General features: G+C 42.9%; 5 protein-coding genes across 5 annotated transcripts; 2 read left to right on the top strand and 3 right to left on the bottom strand.

The window, feature by feature from the left end:
* Positions 1-1566: 1566 nt before the first annotated feature.
* LOC120839676 lies at positions 1567-10772 on the top strand. Its single transcript, XM_040209998.3, has 3 exons — positions 1567-1788; positions 2129-2169; positions 10487-10772. The coding sequence occupies exons 1-3, from the start codon at positions 1626-1628 to the stop codon at positions 10628-10630; spliced, it is 348 nt and encodes a 115-aa protein (XP_040065932.1). The 5' UTR covers positions 1567-1625; the 3' UTR covers positions 10631-10772.
* LOC120839675 (eukaryotic translation elongation factor 1 epsilon-1) lies at positions 3899-16126 on the bottom strand. Its single transcript, XM_040209997.2, has 6 exons — positions 16035-16126; positions 15250-15349; positions 12800-12906; positions 6753-6848; positions 6259-6318; positions 3899-4584 (listed from the first exon to the last, which is right to left on the bottom strand). Exons 1-6 carry the CDS (start codon positions 16110-16112, stop codon positions 4504-4506), a joined length of 522 nt encoding a protein of 173 aa, XP_040065931.1. The 5' UTR covers positions 16113-16126; the 3' UTR covers positions 3899-4503.
* Positions 16127-18407: 2281 nt separating this feature from the next.
* LOC115325918 lies at positions 18408-19456 on the top strand. The gene has a single exon (XM_029986641.4). The coding sequence runs from the start codon at positions 18502-18504 to the stop codon at positions 19369-19371; it is 870 nt and encodes a 289-aa protein (XP_029842501.2). The 5' UTR covers positions 18408-18501; the 3' UTR covers positions 19372-19456.
* Positions 19421-21873, bottom strand: LOC115325916. Its single transcript, XM_040500764.2, has one exon. It carries the CDS (start codon positions 21743-21745, stop codon positions 19490-19492), a length of 2256 nt encoding a protein of 751 aa, XP_040356698.2. The 5' UTR covers positions 21746-21873; the 3' UTR covers positions 19421-19489.
* Positions 21836-22738, bottom strand: LOC121833602. Its single transcript, XM_042287018.1, has one exon. It carries the CDS (start codon positions 22736-22738, stop codon positions 21836-21838), a length of 903 nt encoding a protein of 300 aa, XP_042142952.1.
* Positions 22739-23541: the final 803 nt, after the last annotated feature.

A 23541-nucleotide genomic window follows, 5' to 3' on the forward strand; every position in this document is an offset into this window, starting at 1 on the left:
CCTGTTTCCTTTATAGGCTGGTGGGACAATGTGCCTGCGGCAATCAGCGCTTTTCCTGGAATGTGTTTCATCACATATAAGAATCTCATCATTCTCACCTTCATTCTTTGAAGTCGAACCGTGATGTCTGCTAGGTTCTTCGACGTAAAGATCGGCACAAGCGGTTCCTGGTCGGTTTCAATCTCAATGTGAAGACCATTTAACAAAATCTTGAAACCTTTCGCACGCCCAAACTACCGCCAGGCCCTCCTTCTCAACCTGTGCATACCTTCCTTCTATCTCTGTGAGTGTTCTTGACGCATATGCAACCGGTTGGTAAAATCCATCTGTCTGAAGCTGACGAAGCACAGCTCCCAAGCCATATGATGAAGCATCGGCAGAGATCACCGAGTGTTTTCCTGGGTCAAGCAGCTTCAGCACAAGACTCATGGTCAGCGCACGCTTGCGTTCATCGAAGCTTCTCTGCTGTTCCGAATCCCAAACCCAGTGGCCCTTGGAGCTCAATAACCAATTAAGTGGGTAGGCAATGAGTGACATGTTCGGTATGAACTTTGTCAAATAATTGAACATGCCTAGAAAACTTTTCAGCTCACGAACAGATGAAGGAGGCTTCAAATCCACAATGGCCTTAACTTTGGCACTGTCTGGACATATTCCTTCACAGTCGATGAAGGGACCCAAGAACTTTACTCTTTGGATGCTGAACTCACACTTGTCCGGAGTGAGGGTCATTCCTTGAGCCTGAAGACATCCTAGGATACGCCGCAGTCTGTCATCATGCTTTTGTTGAGAGTCGGCATAAATGAGCACATCATCCATGTTGCATACCACACCTTCGAGACCACTGAGGATTTGCGACATCTTTTGGAAAACTTCTGGAGCAGATGATATTCCAAAAGGCAGTCTTATAAACTTGAATCTTCCGAAGGGCGTCATGAACGTTGTTAAAGCGTAAGACGCCTTGGCAAGCTCAAACTGCCAAAATCCACAATTGGCATCAATTTTCGAAAAATGGCGTGCTCCAGCAAGCTGTCCAAAAACGTGTTCTCCTACAGGAAGTGGGTGAACTTCTCTTTCGACATATTTGTTCAGTTCAATCAGGTTTACACATATTAATGACATATCTGTTGGGTTTTCTCACTATCACCATCCCAGAGCACCATTCAGTTGGCTCTTCTACAGGCTTAATTATTCCCATCTTGACAATTTCCCCTAGTTTCGTTTTGGTCTTATCGAGAAGTAGAATGGCCACTCTTCGAGGTGTCATCAGCGCCACTGGTTTAGCATCAGGTCCCAGTTTGATCCTGTATGTAATCTTGACGTGGCCCCAACCCAGAAAATAACTTAGGGTATTTTCTTTCTGGGTCCACAGTGTTGCCCCCCGGGGCGCCAACTTGATCAAGACACTAACGATGCCCAGTTGCTCACTTGCATCCCTCGATAGAAGTGGCTGTTCTAGCTCTCCTACGACGTAAATGTTGGTCTTGAAGGTCTTCTCTTTGTAGTGAAGAGTCTGATTCAATACACCAAGAACAGCCAGTACATTCTTATTTGGACCTTTCAGGATTTTCTTGGGGCTCCCTAGGGAAACATCCTTGAAAGAGTCTTGGTACATCCTGTCAGGAATGACGGTGACATCAGCACCGGTGTCGACTTTGAAAGTTACGGGATTGTCTCAGATGTCGACCATGACTTTCCATCGCTGTTCATCTAACGACGCCACGGAGCCAAGAAGTGCCGCCTCAGACGTTGTTACTTCCCCGAGGGCACCAGAACTCCTGCAAACCCGTGAGTAGTGCTAAAGTTTCCTGCATTTGTTACAGGCTGCTTTTCATGCGGGGCACTTGTCTTTTTGATGGTGTCTGTATCTGCACTTCGGGCATGTTTTGTCATGAGTTGGTAAACCAGACCGAAATAGAGTTGCTTCTTCATTTCGTGTCTTCCCCTTCCGTTGACTTGCCTTTTTTTTTAAGACTCTGTCAATGTTTTCACTCGGGGAATTGTGGAGAGTAACTTGCTGTTTCTTGACAGCTTCGGACTGTTGAGCCAGGTTGGTAGCCTTTTCGAGTGTCAGTCCTGCATCCAGTTGCATTTTCTCCGACAGCACTTGCTTCGTTCGTTTTGACAGGTCGCCAAGCTCTGCGAAAAATCCTTCGGGCGAACAAAACGGTGAGCTTACAGAAGACTGATTAGTGTGTTCCCGTGTCTCCGACTCGTGTGCTTACCGCGTTCAAAAAAGTGGTCCCTTAATTTCCGCCTGACGACGTCAAAGAAGTGTCACGCTGTCGCCGGTTGCGATCCTGGCGGCGTCCCAGCAACTGGGGTGGATGTGGCAGATGCCTGTTCTGCTGCAGGTCGCTCCAGTGTGGCAGTCCACGAAAGCTTCGGCAGCTAGAAGTCAGGACGCCGCGACGACAGCGACACCCGCGTTCGCGCGTGCTTTTCGCTAGCATTTCTACGACCAACTGCCAGGATCGCGACATCCGACAGCAGGACACTCCGGGTTTTGTAACATTGTTTGTTGCCACATCGGGATCACTTTTGATGTATGGACGGGATAAAATACTAAACACACTAGTCGGAGACACGCTCCAGGCACCATCATAATACAGTTGAACCTCGATTTAGCGAAGTCACCGGGACCCCCTAATTATTTCGTTAAATCGGGAACTTCATAAAGTCGAGAAAGACATTCTTCGGGTTAGGCTGCGCGGGGAATCCCAATTTGTTTGTTAAATCGGGAAACTCGTAAAATCGGGTTACGTTAAATTGAGGTTCAACTGTATAATAAAGATAAAGACGCCATCTTTGTTTTACAAAAAAAAAACCTGCAACACGCAAAAAAAAAGAGATGAAAAAAAAAATGCTATTAGTTCGGCACATCCTGGATACTTTTATGTAACATTGTGAAATCAAAGCTTCAAATATATTTTTACATATTTTTATTTGGTTAAGTTAAACCCAGCAAATTGTTTTGGTTTAACCATATTCAGCTGCGCAGTAAAATAGTGTGCTTCGGCTTTTTAGCTTTGCCTCCATTGCCACAGAAAGTTGTCCCCGAGCAGTGTGCCTAGTTTTAAGAGTGTCTCCAACTCCACGATCGATCGGGGTCACGTGATTTATGGGTCGCGTTTGCAATCCAAGCTGCGAGGAGGAGGAAAAGCATTGATCGTTCGTCTGCAAGATTCTCCTGGAAGGTCAATGAGCTGTTGCGTGACAACAAAAATAAATGAAGCGAATGAACTGGAAGGGAACGAAAAGTGAAGGTCAGCTATGGCTGAGCACACGCATTGTCGTGTTTCCGTCTCCGGTCCCTGCTATCAGCGCTCCTGATAAGAGGCGTAGCGAGCTGCCGTGCCGCGAAGAAGCAATTCGTCAGTCGCAAAATAAAGGTCGCTACCGACGGACGAGAACTTGTTTTCATCCGGGCACCCGCATGCACACAACAACTGGCGACGAGGATGGGATGAAAAGAGGGAGAGAAGGAGACGAGAGCGCGCGGGGACGTCAGAACGCCAAGCTCTGGCTGGAACGATTAGTGAGTAGATGCAAAGCCTGTCTCTACTCACCCTCTCGTCTCCTCCTACATATTCCTCAGTTTCTCGCCGCAAAAAGAAAGCCAAGTTTTTCATTGCGATGCTATGCAAGTTCACGCAGCTGTAATTTTATATCCAGAGATCTCATAAAAAAAAGATGCTTAGAAAGAGAAAAAAAAAATATTTGACAAATTATAGATTGTGTACCCCCCGGGAACTCAAGCACTTCTTGAACTTGTTTTCCTATGCCAAGTATAAGTGATACAATTTGAAAGATTTAAGTCACGTGACTATAGTCATAAACTTGTCAGTGTGACCTTCAGGAAATGCAACCTGAGGAACCACCAGAATTAAAACATACATTCACCGAAAGGGAGCACTTTTTTGTTTTATTTTCTTACGGAACGAACTCAAAAGGGAGAAAACGATCCTTGCGTTCCGTACTGTGCAGTATTCCTGGAATGACGGCATTGTGCTTCATTCGGTTCAAATAGAAACAAAAAAAGATAGGCCCGGGACTAAAAAACAAACAACATTAAAAACCCAAGCCTAACAGTACGAACATATTCGGCTGCTGCTACAATAATTCTCGTATTCCACCATCAGTGGAACGAAGATTAGGACATGACATGATTTAAACACGAAACAAGTGAGCATTGAAGAAAGTTATCAGAAGTGACATACTTGTGTAATGCTTCATCAGTTAACATTGGTTAGATAAAACTCAAGACAATTTCTTCCACCCACAAAGCATTTCATAGCTAAAAAATCAAACATACTCGACGATATCCCCATCAAACTAGTGTAGACCTGCGTGTTATTCTCTCAAAATGAAATGCACCGCTTGACACCAACAACCAAGGCAGACCCATGAGACCATAAGGACACGACACATTTTTCCACGTCCACAGATAGCAGTGAAAGGTGTAACAAAACTTAAATTAGATTGTGATAACGTGCACGCCCATCAGTTCAGCACCCGGTAGAGAGGCGTCTTGCTGAATGTCACCAGGGGAAGGCTCTGACGCAGTCCTTCTTGGTGCTGTACCTGAAATTCATGTTCACACGACTTAAGCTCATATCACTCATTTAATTGAGTGGGACACAGTGAGTTGAACTTAGAAGCTGCCACCGAAACTATTGCTCCAGTAAAGCTTTCGCCCCGTGTGATCTGGGCATATATAAGGCTCAGAATGTGCTGAATCAGTCTGAAAAATGTCCCAATATTATTAGCCACCGTTACCAAGACGTGCCATAAAAAAAAAACTGCATTGTACGTTTGTTTTTTTCAATACTGTATTTGCCAGTGCACCTCAAGTCCCTCTTTCATTACTGTGTTGTTCTATGCATTCTTTCGTGACCCTGCTTATGTGATTGTTTTTTTTTGTTAAAAACAAAAGATTGAATCTTTTATTTAATGCTTTTTCTCAACTAAAGCTCTCCAGTGCAATTCACCTGAATGTTATATTAGAGTTTATTTCTCTGTGCTGATTCAATGTTGATCTGTCTTTCTTTAATCCCATTCTTTGTTGACAAATTCTGCTAGAAAAGCTCTCCAATCAGATGTTGTCCTATTTTGAACTGGGTGCAGTCCCCATAAGACAACAATATCTTTGCACCCTCCCCAGCAATGCCAGAACCAATTTGATTACCGTATGAAACAAGAAACAACTGTGTGCTAGAATGTGATCATCTTTTGCATAATCTTCGGCAGTTTAGTTCGGTGCTTGACTCGGTACATAAGTGAGCACAGACAAAGTGATGATGCAGACATTGTAAAAGTAATTTTCAGCCCTGCAGAAAATTTTTTTCAGATTTACCTCTGTCAATTGCTCTTTGCTTCTCTTTCTTCAAATGCTGCAAGTCAGTAAACTAATTTTAGTGGGAAAACGAAGGGTTTCATACTCTCTGGTAGCATTCGGCCTCTAGAGGCAGAAACCGACTTACATTCTGCCTCCCATTTCCGCTTGCTTTCTCCTATTCTAAATTTTTTATTTCTTCTAAACTGAGGAAACAGATCAAAATGTGTTTCTCCCTGAAGCCTTCCTAGTGCCGGCTTTGTTTCAAGCATACTGTCCAAGTGATGCTTAGCAGAATTCGGTACAACTAGGGGACAGATCTTAACAAACAAAAGAACACCAAGCACATCCTAACATAGTCAGACAAAAATGAGATACAAATTTATTATTTTGAGGAGTAAGAATAGTAGATTCCTGATGAAAAAACAACAAGCAAATGTACCAGTTTCTGTGACAGCACTAAAAACTATCAACACCCAGGGTTCAAAGAAAAAATTAAAGCACATACGTATATAGATAGAATGAATTTCACAAAAATATTAACTAAAAATGCAGGGCACTATACTCCGTGGCACTAGTTGCGTGCAATGCAGGCGAAAACAACGCCAGGCGAAGAGAGGAAGTGCGAGCACTAGAAAGGTGGGATGGGAGAGGAGGGTAATGGAGGGCAAGGGGAGAAAGGGAGAGCACTAGGAATGTTAGAGAAAAGAGAAGGTTGCTCTCGTTTTCCCCACCCTTCCTAGTACTTTCCCTTTCTCGCCTCACCTGGCATTGGCTTCGCCTGTACTGTACGCAACTAGTGACACGGAGTATACTTTGAACGTGTCTTTGGCTCAAATTGAAAACTATGTCCTTCATGTAAGTGTGGCTTAAACAGATATCAGTCTGACAACAGTGATTCAGTCGGCAACAACAGAACTTACAAGAGCAAGCCATCTGGAGAGATGGTGGTACCGTTCCTTATCCCTGAAGGTCAATGACACCTGGCACGGAAAAGCAAGACAAAATTAAAATTAGAGCAAGTGAAAAGAAAATATTTAGATGACCAAAAAGCCAAGCCCAGGCCCTAGGAATGGTAGACAACAACTTTCTTGAGTGTGTATAGACAAATTTTCACACTACCATACATTGTTTACATATTCGACACAGGAACTTCAGAGCTGATACGTTAATAACGAAGCTACTACCCCAAGGACTCAGCGATTTTCGTCAACAGCTCTAATGGTCTTTTGTGGGGAAATCCGACGATTGCACCGGAGTTATACTTTGAAATATATTAACAGCAAAAGTAGGCATCTTGTGGGACCCTAACAAGGACTGCTTGCATGCATGCACACAGCAATAAGGAGAACAAGGATGCCTCAGCTTTACTTTAAGAATCTCTCCGAAGTCTTTGCAGAGTGTAATGTACACTTACGAAGTAGGAATGAAGACTGTAGTACATGAAAATGTCTGCCACAGTCAAGCCATTGCCCACGAAGTATGTCCGATCTCCCATGTAGCAGTTCAGTTCCTGAAATAAAGTGTCTGGGTGAAAAAAAGAAAGTCATCTTAAAGCCCACCTCAAAGGGGTGGTGCAAAGATTTTTTGGACTTTAGCCAATTAACTGCAAGAATTAATCTCCGTCACCTATAGAACAAAGAACAGAAAACCATGTTTTCCTGTGCACGCTAATATGTATTTAAAAAAATAAAAAATAAATAAACAAATGGAAGGTCAAAGTTCCCCTCAAATGTCACGCCATTTTTGAGTGACGTCTCTGGGGGACCACTTAGTTTCCCATTGGGTGCTCCCTCCGCCATTGTTGACTCTTCAAGGATTAGCATCGCCGAACGTCGCGGCGAGCGATCGACACAAGATGGTTCACCACGGGGCTGACGGCAAGTAGCAGCAGACGGGGACAGGTCCTGTCGACTTCCGTATGCAATCCAAAGACGTGTCACCGTAGTTACTGTAACCGCCACGCGCAGCTGCAGATCAGCAAATGATTCGATTTTCCTTTGCAATTACACAGCGAAATAGCAATTTTTCGGGGGAAAATGGCACATTTCTTCTCACTTGTGCCTAGATAAACAATATATAAAATACAGACTGCAAATTCTTTCAACGTCAGAATCGTTGCACTCCACCTGTCACCTTGAAATCAATCATTTGAATAAAGCGACCTCAAACTACCGAGAGCCGACTGTACCATAAATAAAGGCGTCGTGCCCAGTTCGTAGAAGCTTATTTTGTTTCACACTATTCGCAACTCCAACGCCCTATAGGTGGCAGGGCAGTAGTTCCAAGATGGCAGAAGAGACGGAGACAGATTCTCCAGGATTTCCGTGGGCCTGCTCGCTGACGCTGGTCAGTGTGCTAAAACGATTTATTTGTCTACAAACGCAAAACGGTTAGGAGAGGATCCTATTACAGGTGACGGAGATGCTGCTGCGCCTTAGGAAAACAAGCATGTTGATATCCAAAAGTTGCAGAAACCTCAACTTGTGAGGCTTTGTGGTGGGCAAGCGCGTTTTAGGAACCGTCCACGTCACTGTTCCTGGCAGAATATTTTTGAGGGTGATGAAAATATTTTGTTTGCGCTTTGCCTGGCCATTAATGCTAATAAAAAAAGTGACCCGCGCACGGTGACCGTCAAGCTCCGGAAGAGCAGCGTTCACAGTATTGATGCCTTCGTGTCACAGGCTCACAACTCGCTGCTCACCGTCTCGGTTTTAGTGTGTTGCAACACGTGATCTAACTGCTCTATGGTTATTGATAGGAAGTTTGTTACCGCAGGCTATCGTGCGGTGTAGCATTACAATAGAAAGCTCGCGCTGCGCCTTTGAAGCACAGTTTTCAGCGATCGCCAGGAGCGTTGCCGTGCTCACGATAGCCAACGGTAGGCTGCGGTAACGCTATCCTAAAACTGCTTATGAACATAATTGGTGTCCTTAGGGGTTTTATTTATTGCTCTATCAAAAACAAAATATTTCAATAGTGCACCGCACATTTTTTTGTACCGTGTTATTTGCAACGTTGCGGCCCTTGCCAAAACTGCCCGTCTAAGCTGTCGTCACGAACAGCTGGCTACGCATGCGCTTAAAATTCTCTTGTCATTTCTTATTTGCTTTGTGATGACCTGAAAGCAAGCACACGTATTTCGTCTTTTGAAAGTGCATGGAATAAATGGTCATGTTCCTTGTAACGGCCTTAAAACACGAACTCATTCCCGAAGTGTAGTGCTCGACATATCGTTGCACGACCAGTTTTCTCCTACTTAGGGCAACGAATAGACTTTTCGTAGACCGTACGCTACAGCTCTACATTACTAGCGAAAGCGTTTGCCGTCAGAGGAAGCACAGATTGAGCTGGCGACAACAAGACCAGAAATCCACAGCGTATGCGATATACGAAAGGTCCCTAATGAAATTAGACATCCCGGTCCTTCGTGCGACGCTGTTGCTAGGCGAAGCAATAATTCCTATTTTAACGCGCTTAGTTTTTTTCGTTAGAATGGCTTCACGCATCAAGGCCGACAGTCTCGGCCACCGCTTCTGCACCACCGCCGTCGCCGCCGCCGTCCCCGCTCCTCTGGTTCTCCGTTTGTCCGCGAGAGGGCGAGTGGCGGGCTGGAGTTGCAAATTGCTTTGAATGAGGTGACTCGTTATAAGCTAGAGGTTGGTGGTAGTCACCCTCAGAAAAATGCAGCTCGTCAAACACCAAATGGTTTACTTTCGTGCTGCTACAAACTAAATACATGTCTACAAACTACATCATTGCACAGCAGGGGGGGTAAAGACGAGAGAAGAACGCGGCAAATCGTAAGTGCTGACATCGGAGGTTCTGAGAAAAAAGAATGAGAAATAAAGCGACAGAACAACAGAAAAAGAAGTCGGACAGTAGGTTAGGCGACCTCGTTTCATCGCGACGAGCTCAAGTTGTTTGAGTGCTTGTCAACTTTGTATATCTTTATGCTATGTGCGACGCAGCTGCTTTCCTGCAAAGTAAGCCAGAATAGAGCTAGGCACAGACCTAACCGGTGATGCTTTGCTGCTTCATCGTGCATATTAAGGCACCGCCAGCAACATGGGCCTGTCGGGACCACCAATGTCCGCGCCTATTCCCCGGCGTTCCGAAGTGGCTGGAATGCTTGGGACGTTTCTCCCTAAATTATCATATTAAGAGGATATTGCAGCTGATTTAGAACTAAAATAGGAACATTCTACGAATTCAGGTGGCACTGAGGGTGATGCTTTCTTTCCCGTACGGACTGTGCTAGTTGCAAAAGAGTTCCTTCTTTCCTGATTAAAGATTATTCCATCAAAGATTCTTTCCATCAATAAATTTTAAAAAAGTCTTTTATCTTTGGACACTTGACCTAGAAACAAAAGGGCTGGATGCGGGGGTGGGGGGGTTGAGAAGATAATCTTATTTTTTTCGGATCGAGCAGAAAAAAAGACGAAGACTGCTGGAGGGGGAGGCATTGTGCCCTTTTGTCTGTTCCGTGTGTGTTTTGTGAGTTTGGGCAAGATGCATGGAAACAGATATCTTGTCGTAATACTAGCAGAGGTTTAGATTGCCCTGCACCCCAAAGCTCCACAGAACATATTTCTTTCTCACAAAGATCGTACTTCAAAGCTAGATGTAATCAAATCTTATTTATATTACCCAAATTACATGATGTACAAAACGCAAAAAAGAGATGTGGTCTTGACTGTTAAATTATATAACTTATAAAAGAAAAAAAAAGCCTTAGTTGCGTCATCTGAATTATATCATAGAGCACCGAAATTTCATTTTAGTTCCACGTTCGATTACGGAGCAGATGATACCAAGGGAGTCCTCAGCTAATCGCTGTTGCCTCAATAAAAGTGACTTCGAGCGCTGAATTTTTTCTTCTATGGCCACCAGGGTCCGTAAACTAATAATAAAATTCATGTGCAACCATAACCAAAGTCCAATACCAATGCGAAAACAAAAAAATACAGAAAAATCACTTACACACGGTGTTTATACATGTAAGCACCTCTTCCTATGACTGTACAATATTTTCTTGGTATTGGGGTTTAGTTGCGTTTGCGATTTGCCTGCGCTCTCATTCTTCATCCAGTTCACCAATACCGTGACAGGATGTTTTGAATGCTGAATTTTCACAATTATTTCTTACAGCTCCTGGACGCTGAAGCGCTTCGTGCAAGCTTTATTTTATTGTTTGCCGGTTTCCACGCAAAGCAGTGTCGCCTGCAGGTGATGATCGTTGCTGCCGCGCCTTACATATGTTACGATTTTTTCAGCTTTACAAAACAGTCCTAATGCTATATGGTGGGACATTTTGACACTCACTGCATGTTTTCATACACACATTGACAGCAATGAAGAACTCTAACCATACACAGTGACGAATCGGGACCAGGTCGCTTTACGCTCAAGTCCACGTAAGGACACGCCTCGTTTATATACACACAGAAGTGCGGAGCTTTGATGATGTCAAGCAGCCCCGACACATAGCTGCTGGGAAAAGAACCTGAAGAGAGGTTCATTTCCCTTTTGCACGTTGGATGAGCCCTATGACTCCCAAAAAGCTGCTTTCTCCAAGTCTTCTGGGAGACCAGTGTTGTGCTGTTGTCAAAGTCTTATGCGCGGCCGAAACGTCAGGACTCTGTATATTAAATTTATGATTATAGTTCTTAATTGCCATTTATGTCGCTTCTTGACCAGGCAGACAGCTGCCGAATCGTTATCTCAGTACACACATGTACGAAAATATGAGCAATCATACACACATGTACGAAAACATACGTATTTGTACAGGTATACAAAAAAACGTGCACTCAAACCGATAGAGACAGAAGTTGCTTTCAAAACAAAAATCACAATCATAGGCACAACATAGCTTTTCTAAATTTTTCTGTGAATATTTGCACTCTCCATAGACATTTGAAATATTTCTAGTTGAGAACTCTTCATGTGCTTGATATTCCCCAAGTGTGACAAAAGACATGCTTCTTTTTGGTGGTGTCAACACTGAAGCGGGAGGCGAGGGAGATTGCAGATGGTGATGCTATCAAAGGTTTATTTGGCAGAAATTAATTTTACAAACTGTGCACATCTAAATATTTGTACAAAGCTTGGGATTAGGACCTCATTAACGCGCGGTGAAGAGCTCGAGTCCATAGAAAAAGCCTGACACTTTCCCTCGCAGATCTCGAGCTTCTGTAGACGTTCATGTCCTTTATCTCTGGTCAAAAAAAGCCAATGACTTTAAACCTGAGTGGTGCCATGTGACGAACTTCCACCCCATGCGACAAACTTCCGCTTGAAAAAACGACGACTGCGTCATTTACTCGCAGCTCTGCCCACATCCCTAACTAAAACACAAACACAAAAAAATATATGATCTGTGAAGCACGCACCCTGAAACCTTGAATAAGACTGAAAAAACGGGGTCATGCGAGCAGTACGTCGCTGCGCACTAACACAAGATGACCGCGATTGTGAAATGACTGCGAAAAATTGCTCACAAATGGCGCCACGGAATAGAGGGTGAAATCCATCGAGAAAAGCAATTTTCAGGCTTTCACTGGAGTGCAAATTTGATCCTCCTATTCTCCTATTGAAATACATGGAGCAAAGATCTTGTTGGAGAAAGGTATGCTAAGAAATGACCTTCCACAATGCATTATCAAAAAATCTACAATACTCGCAGTCCGCTTTCTGCGACAGAGCGGTCAATGCTAGGGGAGAGGGTGCACCAACTGCTCTCTTTGGATTGCCACAGAAAGCTGACCGTGAGTATAGTGTCTCTGTTTTCTTCAGAATCGCTCAAGAATGGCAGGTTGAAAATAGGGGCAGTTTAAAAGAATTCAAACTCCTGTAGAAAATCTCTAGCCCCAAAACTGGGGAAAAGTGTGACCGCCCTACATATTGTTTTATTCTTTTTTTTAATAAAGCCATCTTGAAGTCTATTTGTTGAATGGTTGTTGAGCAATTGGATTAAAAAGTTGCCATTGGAAACACATAGGGAGGGTCTGGGGAGCTGCAATATGAGGTTGGATGGATGATAAAGGCTGTAGTACCCTTGGTAATGGGCGGTAGCTTGCGCCACCTAGCCTAAAAATAATAACAAAAACCTAATTTTTCCTTTCCAGCCAATGCGTTTCTCTAACTATCACGAGGTCATGAAGATGATCGCCAGGCAGACCTTTGGGGGATCAGGCAAAAAAACCCCAAAACATCCCCCCCCCCACCCCCGCCAAGGGAATCGCCAATTTTCCTCTGGTCGAACCTCGTCAGCTTCACTTAACACCCGACCCACGGGGGGGACAGGGTTGAGACTTTGGGCCCGAGCCGTGCGGGAGGGAGTCCAAATTTTCCTTTGTCCCGCCTATCCCTCAGCCGTGCAAGTTAGTTGCACTCAGTTGCATGGAGGCGGACAATGTTGCCAACACAGTCGCACACAACTGAATCCAATCCAATCCTTACCTGAAGAATTTCGTGCACTGCCTCTTGCGTCGGTACCACCTCGTCAAGGTGCAGTGCCCTGTATTCCAGCCACTGCTGGATCTCTGCCCGGTCCTGCGGAGTCTTTCCTGCCAAGGACACAGGAACCTTGTGAACTGTTGTTTCGAGAATGTCGACAGACTCTAATCTCACGTCCTACTGTAGTAAGGCAACAAAACCACCCTAAAAATAAGCAGTTAAAGTGCCTGCTTATTTGACCGAGTCACTCCCCTGCATCACTCAGGGAGGCTTGATCCAGTCAAAGGGAACGGTTCGGCATCTTCAGGCCACAGTCACCAAGAGCTTAAGAAACGCAGAGTGCGGCGGGCACCAAGCATCTTGTTTTCGGTCCGTGGCTATTGAGATTCCGATGTTAGTTAATAAGAACGAGGAAGAATAAACCACAAAACAAGAAGTGCGAACATAATAAGCCTCGCCCGCAATTCTTAAAGGGGCACTGACACCCCAAAAGTCGTATTTATTTTTATTGTCTAAAACAATGTAAGTTGCAGTCATAGACACGCAAAAAAAACCGCACCGCGAAAAAAAATTTTCCCGGGCCCGCGCGCGCCTTTTTATTTTTGGCGTTTGATTTTCCCGCTTCTCGCCTCCTCGCTTCTTTTGATCGGTGACGTCAAGAATCAGGAAATTTAGAAGCTTTGTAGGCGACATCTCTATAACATTTAATTACGGCAATCCTAAAACATGTTTTTTAACGCAATTGCGAACGCACTACGGCCCTTCTTTTTGAAATACCAAAAATCGGGAGTTCGTTGTGGTGCCGTCTCCTGGATTTGTATCCTCCAACGGAAAACAGGCGGCACCGCTCAAAACCGGTCCGCCGCAACGAGCCGGCGCTCGCTCCTTTCCTCCTCACATTGGGTCGCCATGGCAACAGCAGGGAGTGGAGAAAAAAAAGTGGACTCTCAGGTCTCACCAATTTTTGACGTCAAGGCACCGGCGCCGATCGCGCGGGAACTTCGAATTCGGCATTTGGAAATTGTTTTTTTACTTCACGAATACTGAATTCCCAAATTTCAAATTTTGAGGGTAATGTCCCGGCATCGTTTTCGATCGTTTCGGATAATAAAAAAAAATATGATTTTGATGTGTCAGTGCCCCTTTAAGCAGTCGTGACTATGGCCTGGTAACGAGCCTTACCCCTTGGGACCTTACCGCATCGCCACTTCGCCGCTCCAAATATTCGAGAACTGAGAATCTGCACTACATTATCCCTCTCGGACAATCTTGCCAACTCGACAATGGTGCGTAGCAGTGTTGTGGAATGGGCACCCCCCATTCCATTCCAATTCCATTCCGGGAATTAGAGTTTTCGATAATTCAATTTCTTTCAACTCCTAGGATTGGGGACACTGGGCCCATTCCCACTCCTGGAATGGCTGAATCGTTCCATTCCATTCCTCTAATTCCTAAGCGTAAAAATTGGGACTTGACAGCTACATTTCGCAATGCTTCCGGCGTAAGTAGCATACAGCTGACATTGTCAAACGCATAGACACTTGCAAAAAAAAAGAAGCTAAATGCTTCAAAAAAGCACTAATTTTACTAAGCTCACGGTGCTGGATTGCCTGGAGCGAGGCGTCCAGGAGGAGAGCCTGCGTACACTCAAAATGGGAGAGGGGACGCGGGCCTGTACCTTCCACTGCATTGCCAAGAAAAGTTGTCGCGGAGTATAGGAGTTTATTGAATTTAAGGTATCGACATTCACCGAAACAACATTAGTTAGCAACTTTTGTCGTGGAACAAATTAGTATTGCCACTTGCAAGGGAGCAAACGCCAAATACAGTTGAATCCATATAAATTGACACAAGCGCGCTTTCTTGAATCTAGCATACATCTACACCTGGATACCATTTATTTTTATTCCTGGAAAATAAAAAACACGGCAAGATTTAGCTCTGAATTTCAGAGAATCGGGAATGGAACAAAAACAGACTCCAATAAACTCTGAATTTTCGGCAAAAGATAAACTCCGAAAAACACAATCTGAATTTGACGAAAAATAAACTCCGAAAACACAGAATCCTAGTTTTAGCCTTATTATGTGCGAGCTAATCAATATTATTTCTTAATCTTTGTATATTTAATTGAGAGCCAACTGAAGGATTAGTGCTGTCACTGAGAGTTTAAAAAATGCAGGGCGTGGCCTCTTACGCTCCTTGCTTCGCAATTCGTTCATTGGCTTTTTTATTGGCTAATGACGCAAACTCACTGGCTGCAGGGCGATAATGAGATGCTGGAGCCTCACCCTGTTTCTTAGCCTGCCAGTGACTATAAATGATCTGTCCCCGACAGCGACCTTTTAGTTGACCACACCATTAGTGTACGACGTACATTATCAAATACCAGGTCGGGTAGATATTTCTACACGCGCTTTTGGTACTGTCAGAATGTACAGATATTGCCTCACCCCAAATTTCTTTGTCCTTGGCGGACTGTTCAGCAAAGTACCGGCTGATGGGAGCACAGCCCGTCAGTTCCTGCCCAGATTCTGTCGTCGTTTTCGGCACCTAAAACAAAATTTTGAAAGAAAGCGATATGTGTGTGTGTGTGTGTAAAATAAAGTTGACTAATTCACTTTACTTTTTTTTTCTTTTATTATTGTCTCGGCGGGGAAAGTTTTGAAGCGCCCAAGCCCACCATATGCCACCAGCCACGTTGCAAACTTCGTTTGACAGTAACCACGACTTGCTCCACAAGACAACATCGAGTATGCATAGCTTGCATGTGATGCCATTCGCGGCCATGCTAGACTTTTATGGGCCACGAGCGTTCGGTTCGCAGTGTTTCACATTGCGTTAATCGTAGTTCGAGGAAACCAGTAAGTAGAAATTACCGTCAGTACCCGGCAATTCAAGCTACGTATACACAATACCGGCTTCAATATGTGCGTTCCATCCACACCCCTGCCCGTTTCGATCTGGATTCCCCGCTATACACACACGACACAACTACAATTGTTTTTTTTTTTTTTTTTTTTTTTTTTTTTTTTTCTATGCGTCAAACCGTAAAGAGAATTATTTTAGTGCCACAAAAGACCTTGATTAGGCAAAGAGGGGGATGAGGGCTATGAATGGGCTAAACGCCTCGCCGCATCTGGGGATTTAGATAAAAGAAACAGTATTAACTAGTTCTGTAAAAAGAAAAAAAGTATAACGCGATAAACTCGACAAATTAGTAACAGATGGCGCTTACTTTCTTTTTTATCTGCAAATTTACGCTTTCCGGCTTGACGTCGAGGAACCGGAGAAACATGTCCATGTGAGCCGCCATCTTAAAAGAAATGATGTCACTTGCGTGTCGGCTGCCAGCCGTAACAAGTGTAACTTTGCGATCCGTGTTGGTGCAGCCGCAGGACAGATGCTCACTACAAGCTATACGGGGTAAGAAAATAAAACACGTAGCTTATTTTATAATGATGTAAAATAAAGTTTATTTAACTTTTTTGTTAATGTACAGGATAATAAATATAGCTACGAAAGTGCGGCGTCACGAATGTGTTGCTTAGCAACACGTTCTCACAAATGGCGGCTTCCTTAGCGCCGTCACTGTAGTTCTGAAAAGTGCATTCGGTATTACGCGCGTATTGTAGCTCTTTTACGAAAAACCTTATCCATAGAAAAAAAAATGTACTTAAATTGTATATGAGGAGGTGTTTTTCAACCTTGTCCTTCAATACAAAGCGGACAGGCCCTTAAAAGTCCAACATGCTCGACCCAGGTAAGCTCATCGTTAACTTCGCAGCACCTTGGACAAAACTTCACGATCGGGTATTTCACCAAACTTTGTGGCTTTGTGGTGTACGTTGATTTTACAATAGTTTATAAAGACAGTGTTTCTTCATTAAAACGCCTTTTTACGCTTTCTAGACGGCATAGTGGTGTTTATCAGCACAGAACAAAGCTTTCTAGGATGGTGCCAGCTGAATTCCACCACCAGCCGAACACCACCCAAGAATATAAACCAACTAGCTTAGCTCTAACCAAAGCTTTCTCTCAGCGCTAGAGCCTCTTTAGTAATGGCATTTTTAGACATAACACGGATGCTGCATAAACTGGTGGGAAGAGCACGGAAATAAGCCTGCTGGGGAGCCTTACTCAGGAAGTCTACATTTGGCTCAGAGACGCAGCACCTTCAGGCCTTTTGGCTCGTGGGGTTAAGCTGCTCCACCCAATGATGAACTGGAAACCTGATGAATTTAAGTGACAACACGTCGATTGCCAGTCTGACTGGTCGTAAGGTTTGTTTCCTTTAGTAGTAGTTCTAGCATTAATTCAGCCCCACAAATTGTGGAACTTTAAGATGATCTGTTCTGCTTTTTAAAGCATGGAACTCTTTACACTGGAAACCCGTACTCCCTGAGATTGGTCTGTCCGCGCATGCGCCACGGCACATGACGTGACGTGATACAGTGGCGTCAGAGTATCACGTGACGTCTGGTCATGTTACGTTACGTGACTTCAGGTTGCATGACGTATGTTGTTACGTGACCAGCTGCGTGACCTTATGGTAATCTGACATGGCGTAACCTAACGTAACCTGATGCCTCTCACATCAGGTTACGTGACGTTGCGGCGTCATGTTATGTGACACCGCGTCACTAAATGTCTTCGGTGCAACGGGACACTATAGCGTAACGCAACATTTAATGGTCTGCCAATTTCTTTTCATTTCCCTCAAAGCACAAGTGTTCCTCGACAACTTGTCTTTTATGCCTTCGTCTCCACAGTGTCTGTCCTGTGGTTGGTGGCCGTTGCAGCGCTGTGGGGCTTCTCGACACCTCTCCTTCGACGAGGCAGTAAAGGCATGGAAGACATCAAGCGGTCTGGCGCCCTCAACCAGTGGTTCGCCGAAATCAAGTTTCTGGCAACCAAACCACAAGTATGTGATTTCATTCTTTTATCATGCTTTCCTTGCTCACAGGGGGATTGGTGGCCGAGTGTGCTACTGCGCCGTATCTCGGAGGGAGTGGAGCGAAAATTCATGCTGCAGATCCCGGGGAGCCTGGGTTCAATCCCCACTCTTGCATGCCCATTTCTATCTGGATGAGTATTGTACCGGCGTGCAGTCGTGTATCACTACTGTGCGGTGCACGTTAAAGACCCTGGGCTGGCGGTTGTACCACTCTGGCTAAATTGCTCATCTACTGCTGAGACACCAGACGCCCACTGGGACTGACTAGTTTCCAGCTGTATAAATAAGTATACATGCAATGCAATTACTTGAGATGCCTTTGGCCACAAATGATTCATATGCTTCATATGCAGTTAAGCTGACACAACTGGGGAAGCCACATGCTTGCTGGGACAATAAACCACCTGGTCCCTCTCTATTGCACACAAGTATACGCACAGAAAGCGTGATTGCTCTAACCAGACCTCTCGGCGCATTGGTTGCTTTTCGTCGTGGTAAAAGCTGGCAAAAATCGTAAAGCTCGAAACACTGTGCAGCTCAAAATTGCAAATGTTTCCATTGAATTCTCCTAGCAGTCAGTGTTTCTCTGTTAAAACCCACAGCTAGTTGGGGGGGGGATGAGGTAGACATCGCTGGATGTCGGTAAGCTGTGGAAGGGGTGGTGTAGGAGGTGTGAAAGGAGGATTGGTCATAAATATTACTGACCGTTAGACATCATAACCAGTGAGTCCACAACTGCTCGTTCGCAATGTTCGCAGAGATCCCCAACGAGATTCTAACTCTCATTTTCTCCTACCTTCCTACCAAGGATAAGGTTACTATGGTTCGCGTGTGTAAACGGTGGGCATCGATCCTGGACAACAATCAACTCTGGAAATTGGATTTCGCCAAGATTGGACCCTTCAACGCCGTCGTGAAGGATTCCATTTGTCGCCAGGGAATTACCAGCGTCAAAATTGGCCAAGACTTCGACACTGAGATGCTCCCACCAAAGGTGCGTCGAATCCTGTGTACCCATATTTGGAGTTTGAACGATTTGATGACGAGCTCAGACGTGGACTTGAGTGAAGTGCATACATTGATCCTCAACGACCCCTACATCATCAGCTACAAGTTAGAAAAAGTGTTCAAGAAGTTTCCACGACTAGTGACTCTGACATTGCTTAATGCAGAAATCATCTCACCCAAGACCTTCCAATTCATCATGGCGCAGAAGACCATCAGATATCTCACAATTGAGACATATTGGATGCATCTCGTTGAAGTGAGGGAACTCTTCTTGAGTGACTTTGTAACCCAACTCAGGTTCCTATCGATCTCGCGTCTCAACGAGTTCGATCACGAGTTGTACGAACAGCTTCTTAGGCGTTGTAGATTTTTAAAAACTTTGGAACTTGAATTGACCCGTGGCTTTACATTTACGGCGTTAAAAACGATACTCACCCATGGAAAGCATCTAAAAACTCTGCGAATCAAAGTCGTCAGTCTCAGACAAATAATGACAGTGGAACAAATGTTGTTCAACTGTTTTCAAGTGACGCCGAGACGCTTTAGAAACAAGACTACGATAATACAGACCGTTCGTCCAGATGGTTCAGTGAAGACCATCAAGCTTTGAAATTGTATAAGGAAAACAAAAATGAAATGACTTACCTGTGATGTGACGCGATACGAATAAATGATTTTGCACAGAAACGAGATGGTTTGTGCGATTACATATTTTTATTTTATTATGGTCAGCACTTTTTAATATCGGACAATTTAAGATAAGAAATAATTTTAAATAAACAACCATGATTCAGACTGTCGATCTGTACAACACGAGATTCTAATAGAGAATAACACACAATTTTTATACAAATATTTGCAAGTTTAAAAAAATTATACATTAGATAATTGTTTGCTCGATTTTGCATATGAGAAAAACTGTTATTTGTAATTATTTTATTCGCAAATTTGACAAAAGAATCGCTATACCTTATTTTTTCGTAAAGAACTACCGCGTCGTATGTGACAAACGCTGGTGGATCCATGAGAAATTCCATTACACGATTACGCAATGATAGATTTCTTCTCATTGCTTCTCTTATGCGAAAAACAGAGTCAAAACTATCCACATGCGTCAAACCTATACCAAATACATCCATTTTTAAGAGAGTCGTATTATTCTCTATCGCATCTAATAAATGGCCAATATCTGGACACGCATCAGCAACCATTATACTGGAAAGTTTATTTAAAACAGTGTTATTATTTACGATGTTTATTAAAGATTGCAGAGTGTCTTCCGATTGCAAGATATATGGCATATTAAAATTTTTTATACTTTTGCTTTTTTCTAGACCATTCATTATTGGAATTATGAATTCGATTCGGAAATTAAAGCACAAATTAACACTTTTTAAACTTGAACTATTTCGTAAAATTGTAGGTATGGCTTCGGCAGACATATTTAGGTCAATGTGAGAAAATGTCTTAACACACAAATCTTTTAAAAATGGTGCATTTTGTAGAGATCTAAACAATGCAGCAATACAATCGTCAGTACATATCATGGACGACACACACACACTTGTAATAGTATTTATATTATTTGTAATATATTGCGAATATGCAAACAACTCTTGCGTCTCGTACGAAACTAAACATACACGAGAATATGCTTGTCCGTCGCATAAGGCTCTTTGTATACTTTCGGTCATAGGATCTATATTAAAGGACAATTTATTTAGAGTCTTATTTGTAGTGAGAGTCTCAATCATACATACGATACCATCGGCTTCTATACTGGTGAAACCAAATCCTAACCTACGAAGACTTTTGTTACGTTTTAATGATTCTGAAAGTGAGATGGCCGAACTTAAATTCAGAAACATGCAATTGATTTCAAGAACCTCGAGAAACCTATTTATCTTCAATAACTTTGCAATCTGTTTAAATACACTTCGTGAAATCTCCATGTCTCCGAAGGTAAGAGTAACGATGCTTTCATTATTAAATAAACTCTTTATTAAAGTAAGGTGTGCACTCGTATCTAAATCGCAGAAGAGTACCCCTAATTTCTTAATAGTACGGTTGTTTCCAATATTCCGAAATATGCTAATCATATCGTTCAAATGTGTTTCTTCTACTTTGATAAAAAGGATTTCTCGAAGTTGACAATGTTCGCTTATTAAAAATTTTCCAAATTTATCAGCAGATACTTTGTTAAGAATGTTTGAATTGTATTTTAAAGAAACGAGTTCCTTCTTTTCACACAAAACATTCATTAATTCTACGACACTATTTTCCGACAAATCACTGCTAATTATATCTAACGACTTCAATGGCTGACGCTGCAACATTTGGACGAATTGCATTTGCAGATTTGAAGGAACGTTTAGTTGAAAGAAATGCAATGTTTCAAATTTCGAGTTGCAAAGGCAAAGGGCTTTTAACAATTGGATACGCATATTTACGAATGCATTTAAATCCAAATCTATACATATATGCATATTACGAAGTCCACGACTCAAAGAAATCCCATCACAAATTATCTTTGTATAAGCGTGTACAAGTACATTTTTGCTTAGCTCAATCGATTCGATACAATGATGAATACGAAGTAGCAGATGCATCGCAAGGCACGCTAGTAAAACACCGCAATCGTCCATACCAATGGAGATATCCATGTTGTACAATCCAAAAGCATGCGGTCGATGTTCTTTGAGTTCCAGATTAATATGCAATAACAGAGAATTGAAGATACTTGTGTTTTCCGAAAGCCAGCAGAAGTTGTTGGCCGTTGACTTGTTGCACGTTGTAAATGCGTCCACAGGCACAGTGTCCAGTGCATTCGTCATACGTCGCAATTCACTTGTTAAAACTGCGACGGTTGGTATGCTAGTAGACTTTTCATATTCTTCGGACAGTCTTGGATTTGGCAAGGATCTTAGTCTACGATTTGTCCACAAATGCCAACTGTGCATCCATGGGTCCATCTTGTTTCTCATCCGTTACTGGTGTGGTGGTGGGATCTCTTATATAGGCGATACCCTCTCCCTCACATTGTTTTTCCACTTTATAAACATAACAAACTACCCTCACCAAACCCCACTCTCCATTTGAACACATACATTCTTCCATCTCATACATTTCGTCAAGTTTCCACGTTTTATAAAAATATAAACTTTACGGGGCTGTCCATTCGTCGAGAGAAAATAACAATACATTAAGGATTTTATGCGTATAGAATCTTTCTCAAAGTTTTTCACGTAAAAACAAATATACGTCATATATGGACCTAGATTCGTCATCATGTTGTTAAAGTGTGTAATCGTTAATTCACGTGAATAGTCTAATTCCAACTTGACCAGCCGTTTACACTTCCGTAAAACGTTTGCATAGAGATGTTGACGTGTTAGCCAAAGATTTCGCAGTGTGAGTTTCGTCAAACGATGAGCCATGTCACTTTTCAAAATGATTTCAATGTCAGCTTCGGTAAAACGTACGTGATCGAGTTGAAGTATTCTCAATTTTTTAAGACCCTTTACGATAGAATACATTGCATTAGACGACACTCGAGATGCAAACATTAGAGTCAATTTTTCAAGTTGTGACATTTTATGCACTAGATATTCCATATCCACGTTTTTCATTTGTGAGCAATCGTCGATGCATAAACTTCTCACCTTCGTCGTTTGTGTTCTAGATTGTAGAAGTGGACGTAAGCGTTCGTAAGTTGCACACTTTACGTATTCCGTTTTGGGCCGAAACATTCTGAAGTCGAAGTCTTCGGTGAGATGTAAACGTCGAACGTCTCGTAGAACGATCCATCTTTTGAAATTGGAGTCGTATTCACCGACACAGGCCACAGCCTTTGTCCAAAGACATTTGCAGATGACGATATCGGACCAAGAGCTACAGACCTTAGACACGAGATATTTCTCAAACGTTGTTAAAAACGAGAAAATGTGAACCACAATTTCTGTTGGCAAACGCTCCATGGTATTCCAGTTGGACGACTGAGGGGTTTCGGAAAAAATAGCGCCTGTGTCCTAATGAAGGAGTGAGAGAGGGATGTGGGTGGTGTTGTGGGGGAGGGTGTGAATGTTTAACATAAATGGAGGCGTGGTCAGTTGGTCAAGCGAATTTTTTTATTTTTGTGATCAAAGTGCGAGTGTTTTTCCATTATTTGAATAGTACATAATACGGAAAACTAATTGGCGACTCTGTCCTCTACCTTTCTTACAAAGATATTTTCTATAATCCTGAATATATGCAATCAATACATTCTCTTCAAATATGAGATTGATATTAATTACAAAACTTTCTAAATAGCAAAGAGCGTCTACTATTTGCTGAAACAAGTGACAATTCCATTTGTAACAAAATGACATTTCAATCTCTTTTAAGAATTTGCACTTGTGAATTAACAATACAAGCTGGTGAAAATCAACATTCCACATTTGACTCATGCATAATTTGGAAATGAGATGCGACTTTCCATTGTTTAAGAAAAATTGCATGCCGTCCATAGTAATGTTCACACATTGATTAACATTCAAAGATGTCACAGTCAAGTAATACGCAATTCTGCGCATAGCTGCATCCGATAAACGTACACACTGTTCCACATTCAAATTAGTAATGTTTGGGGCGATGAGAAAAATTTTTTCCAAATCCATGTCGGTTAAATCAAAACAACCAGACACGTTTAAACACTTCAGAGTTCGTAGTACATTCTTCTTACACTGTAACAATGTCACGACAGTAGAGTAGCGTCTTCCACAGTCGATGTCAACGATGT

Source organism: Ixodes scapularis, unplaced genomic scaffold, assembly GCF_016920785.2.
Source record: "Ixodes scapularis isolate PalLabHiFi unplaced genomic scaffold, ASM1692078v2 PGA_scaffold8__174_contigs__length_109621045, whole genome shotgun sequence".
Classification (NCBI taxonomy): Eukaryota; Metazoa; Arthropoda; class Arachnida; order Ixodida; family Ixodidae; genus Ixodes; species Ixodes scapularis.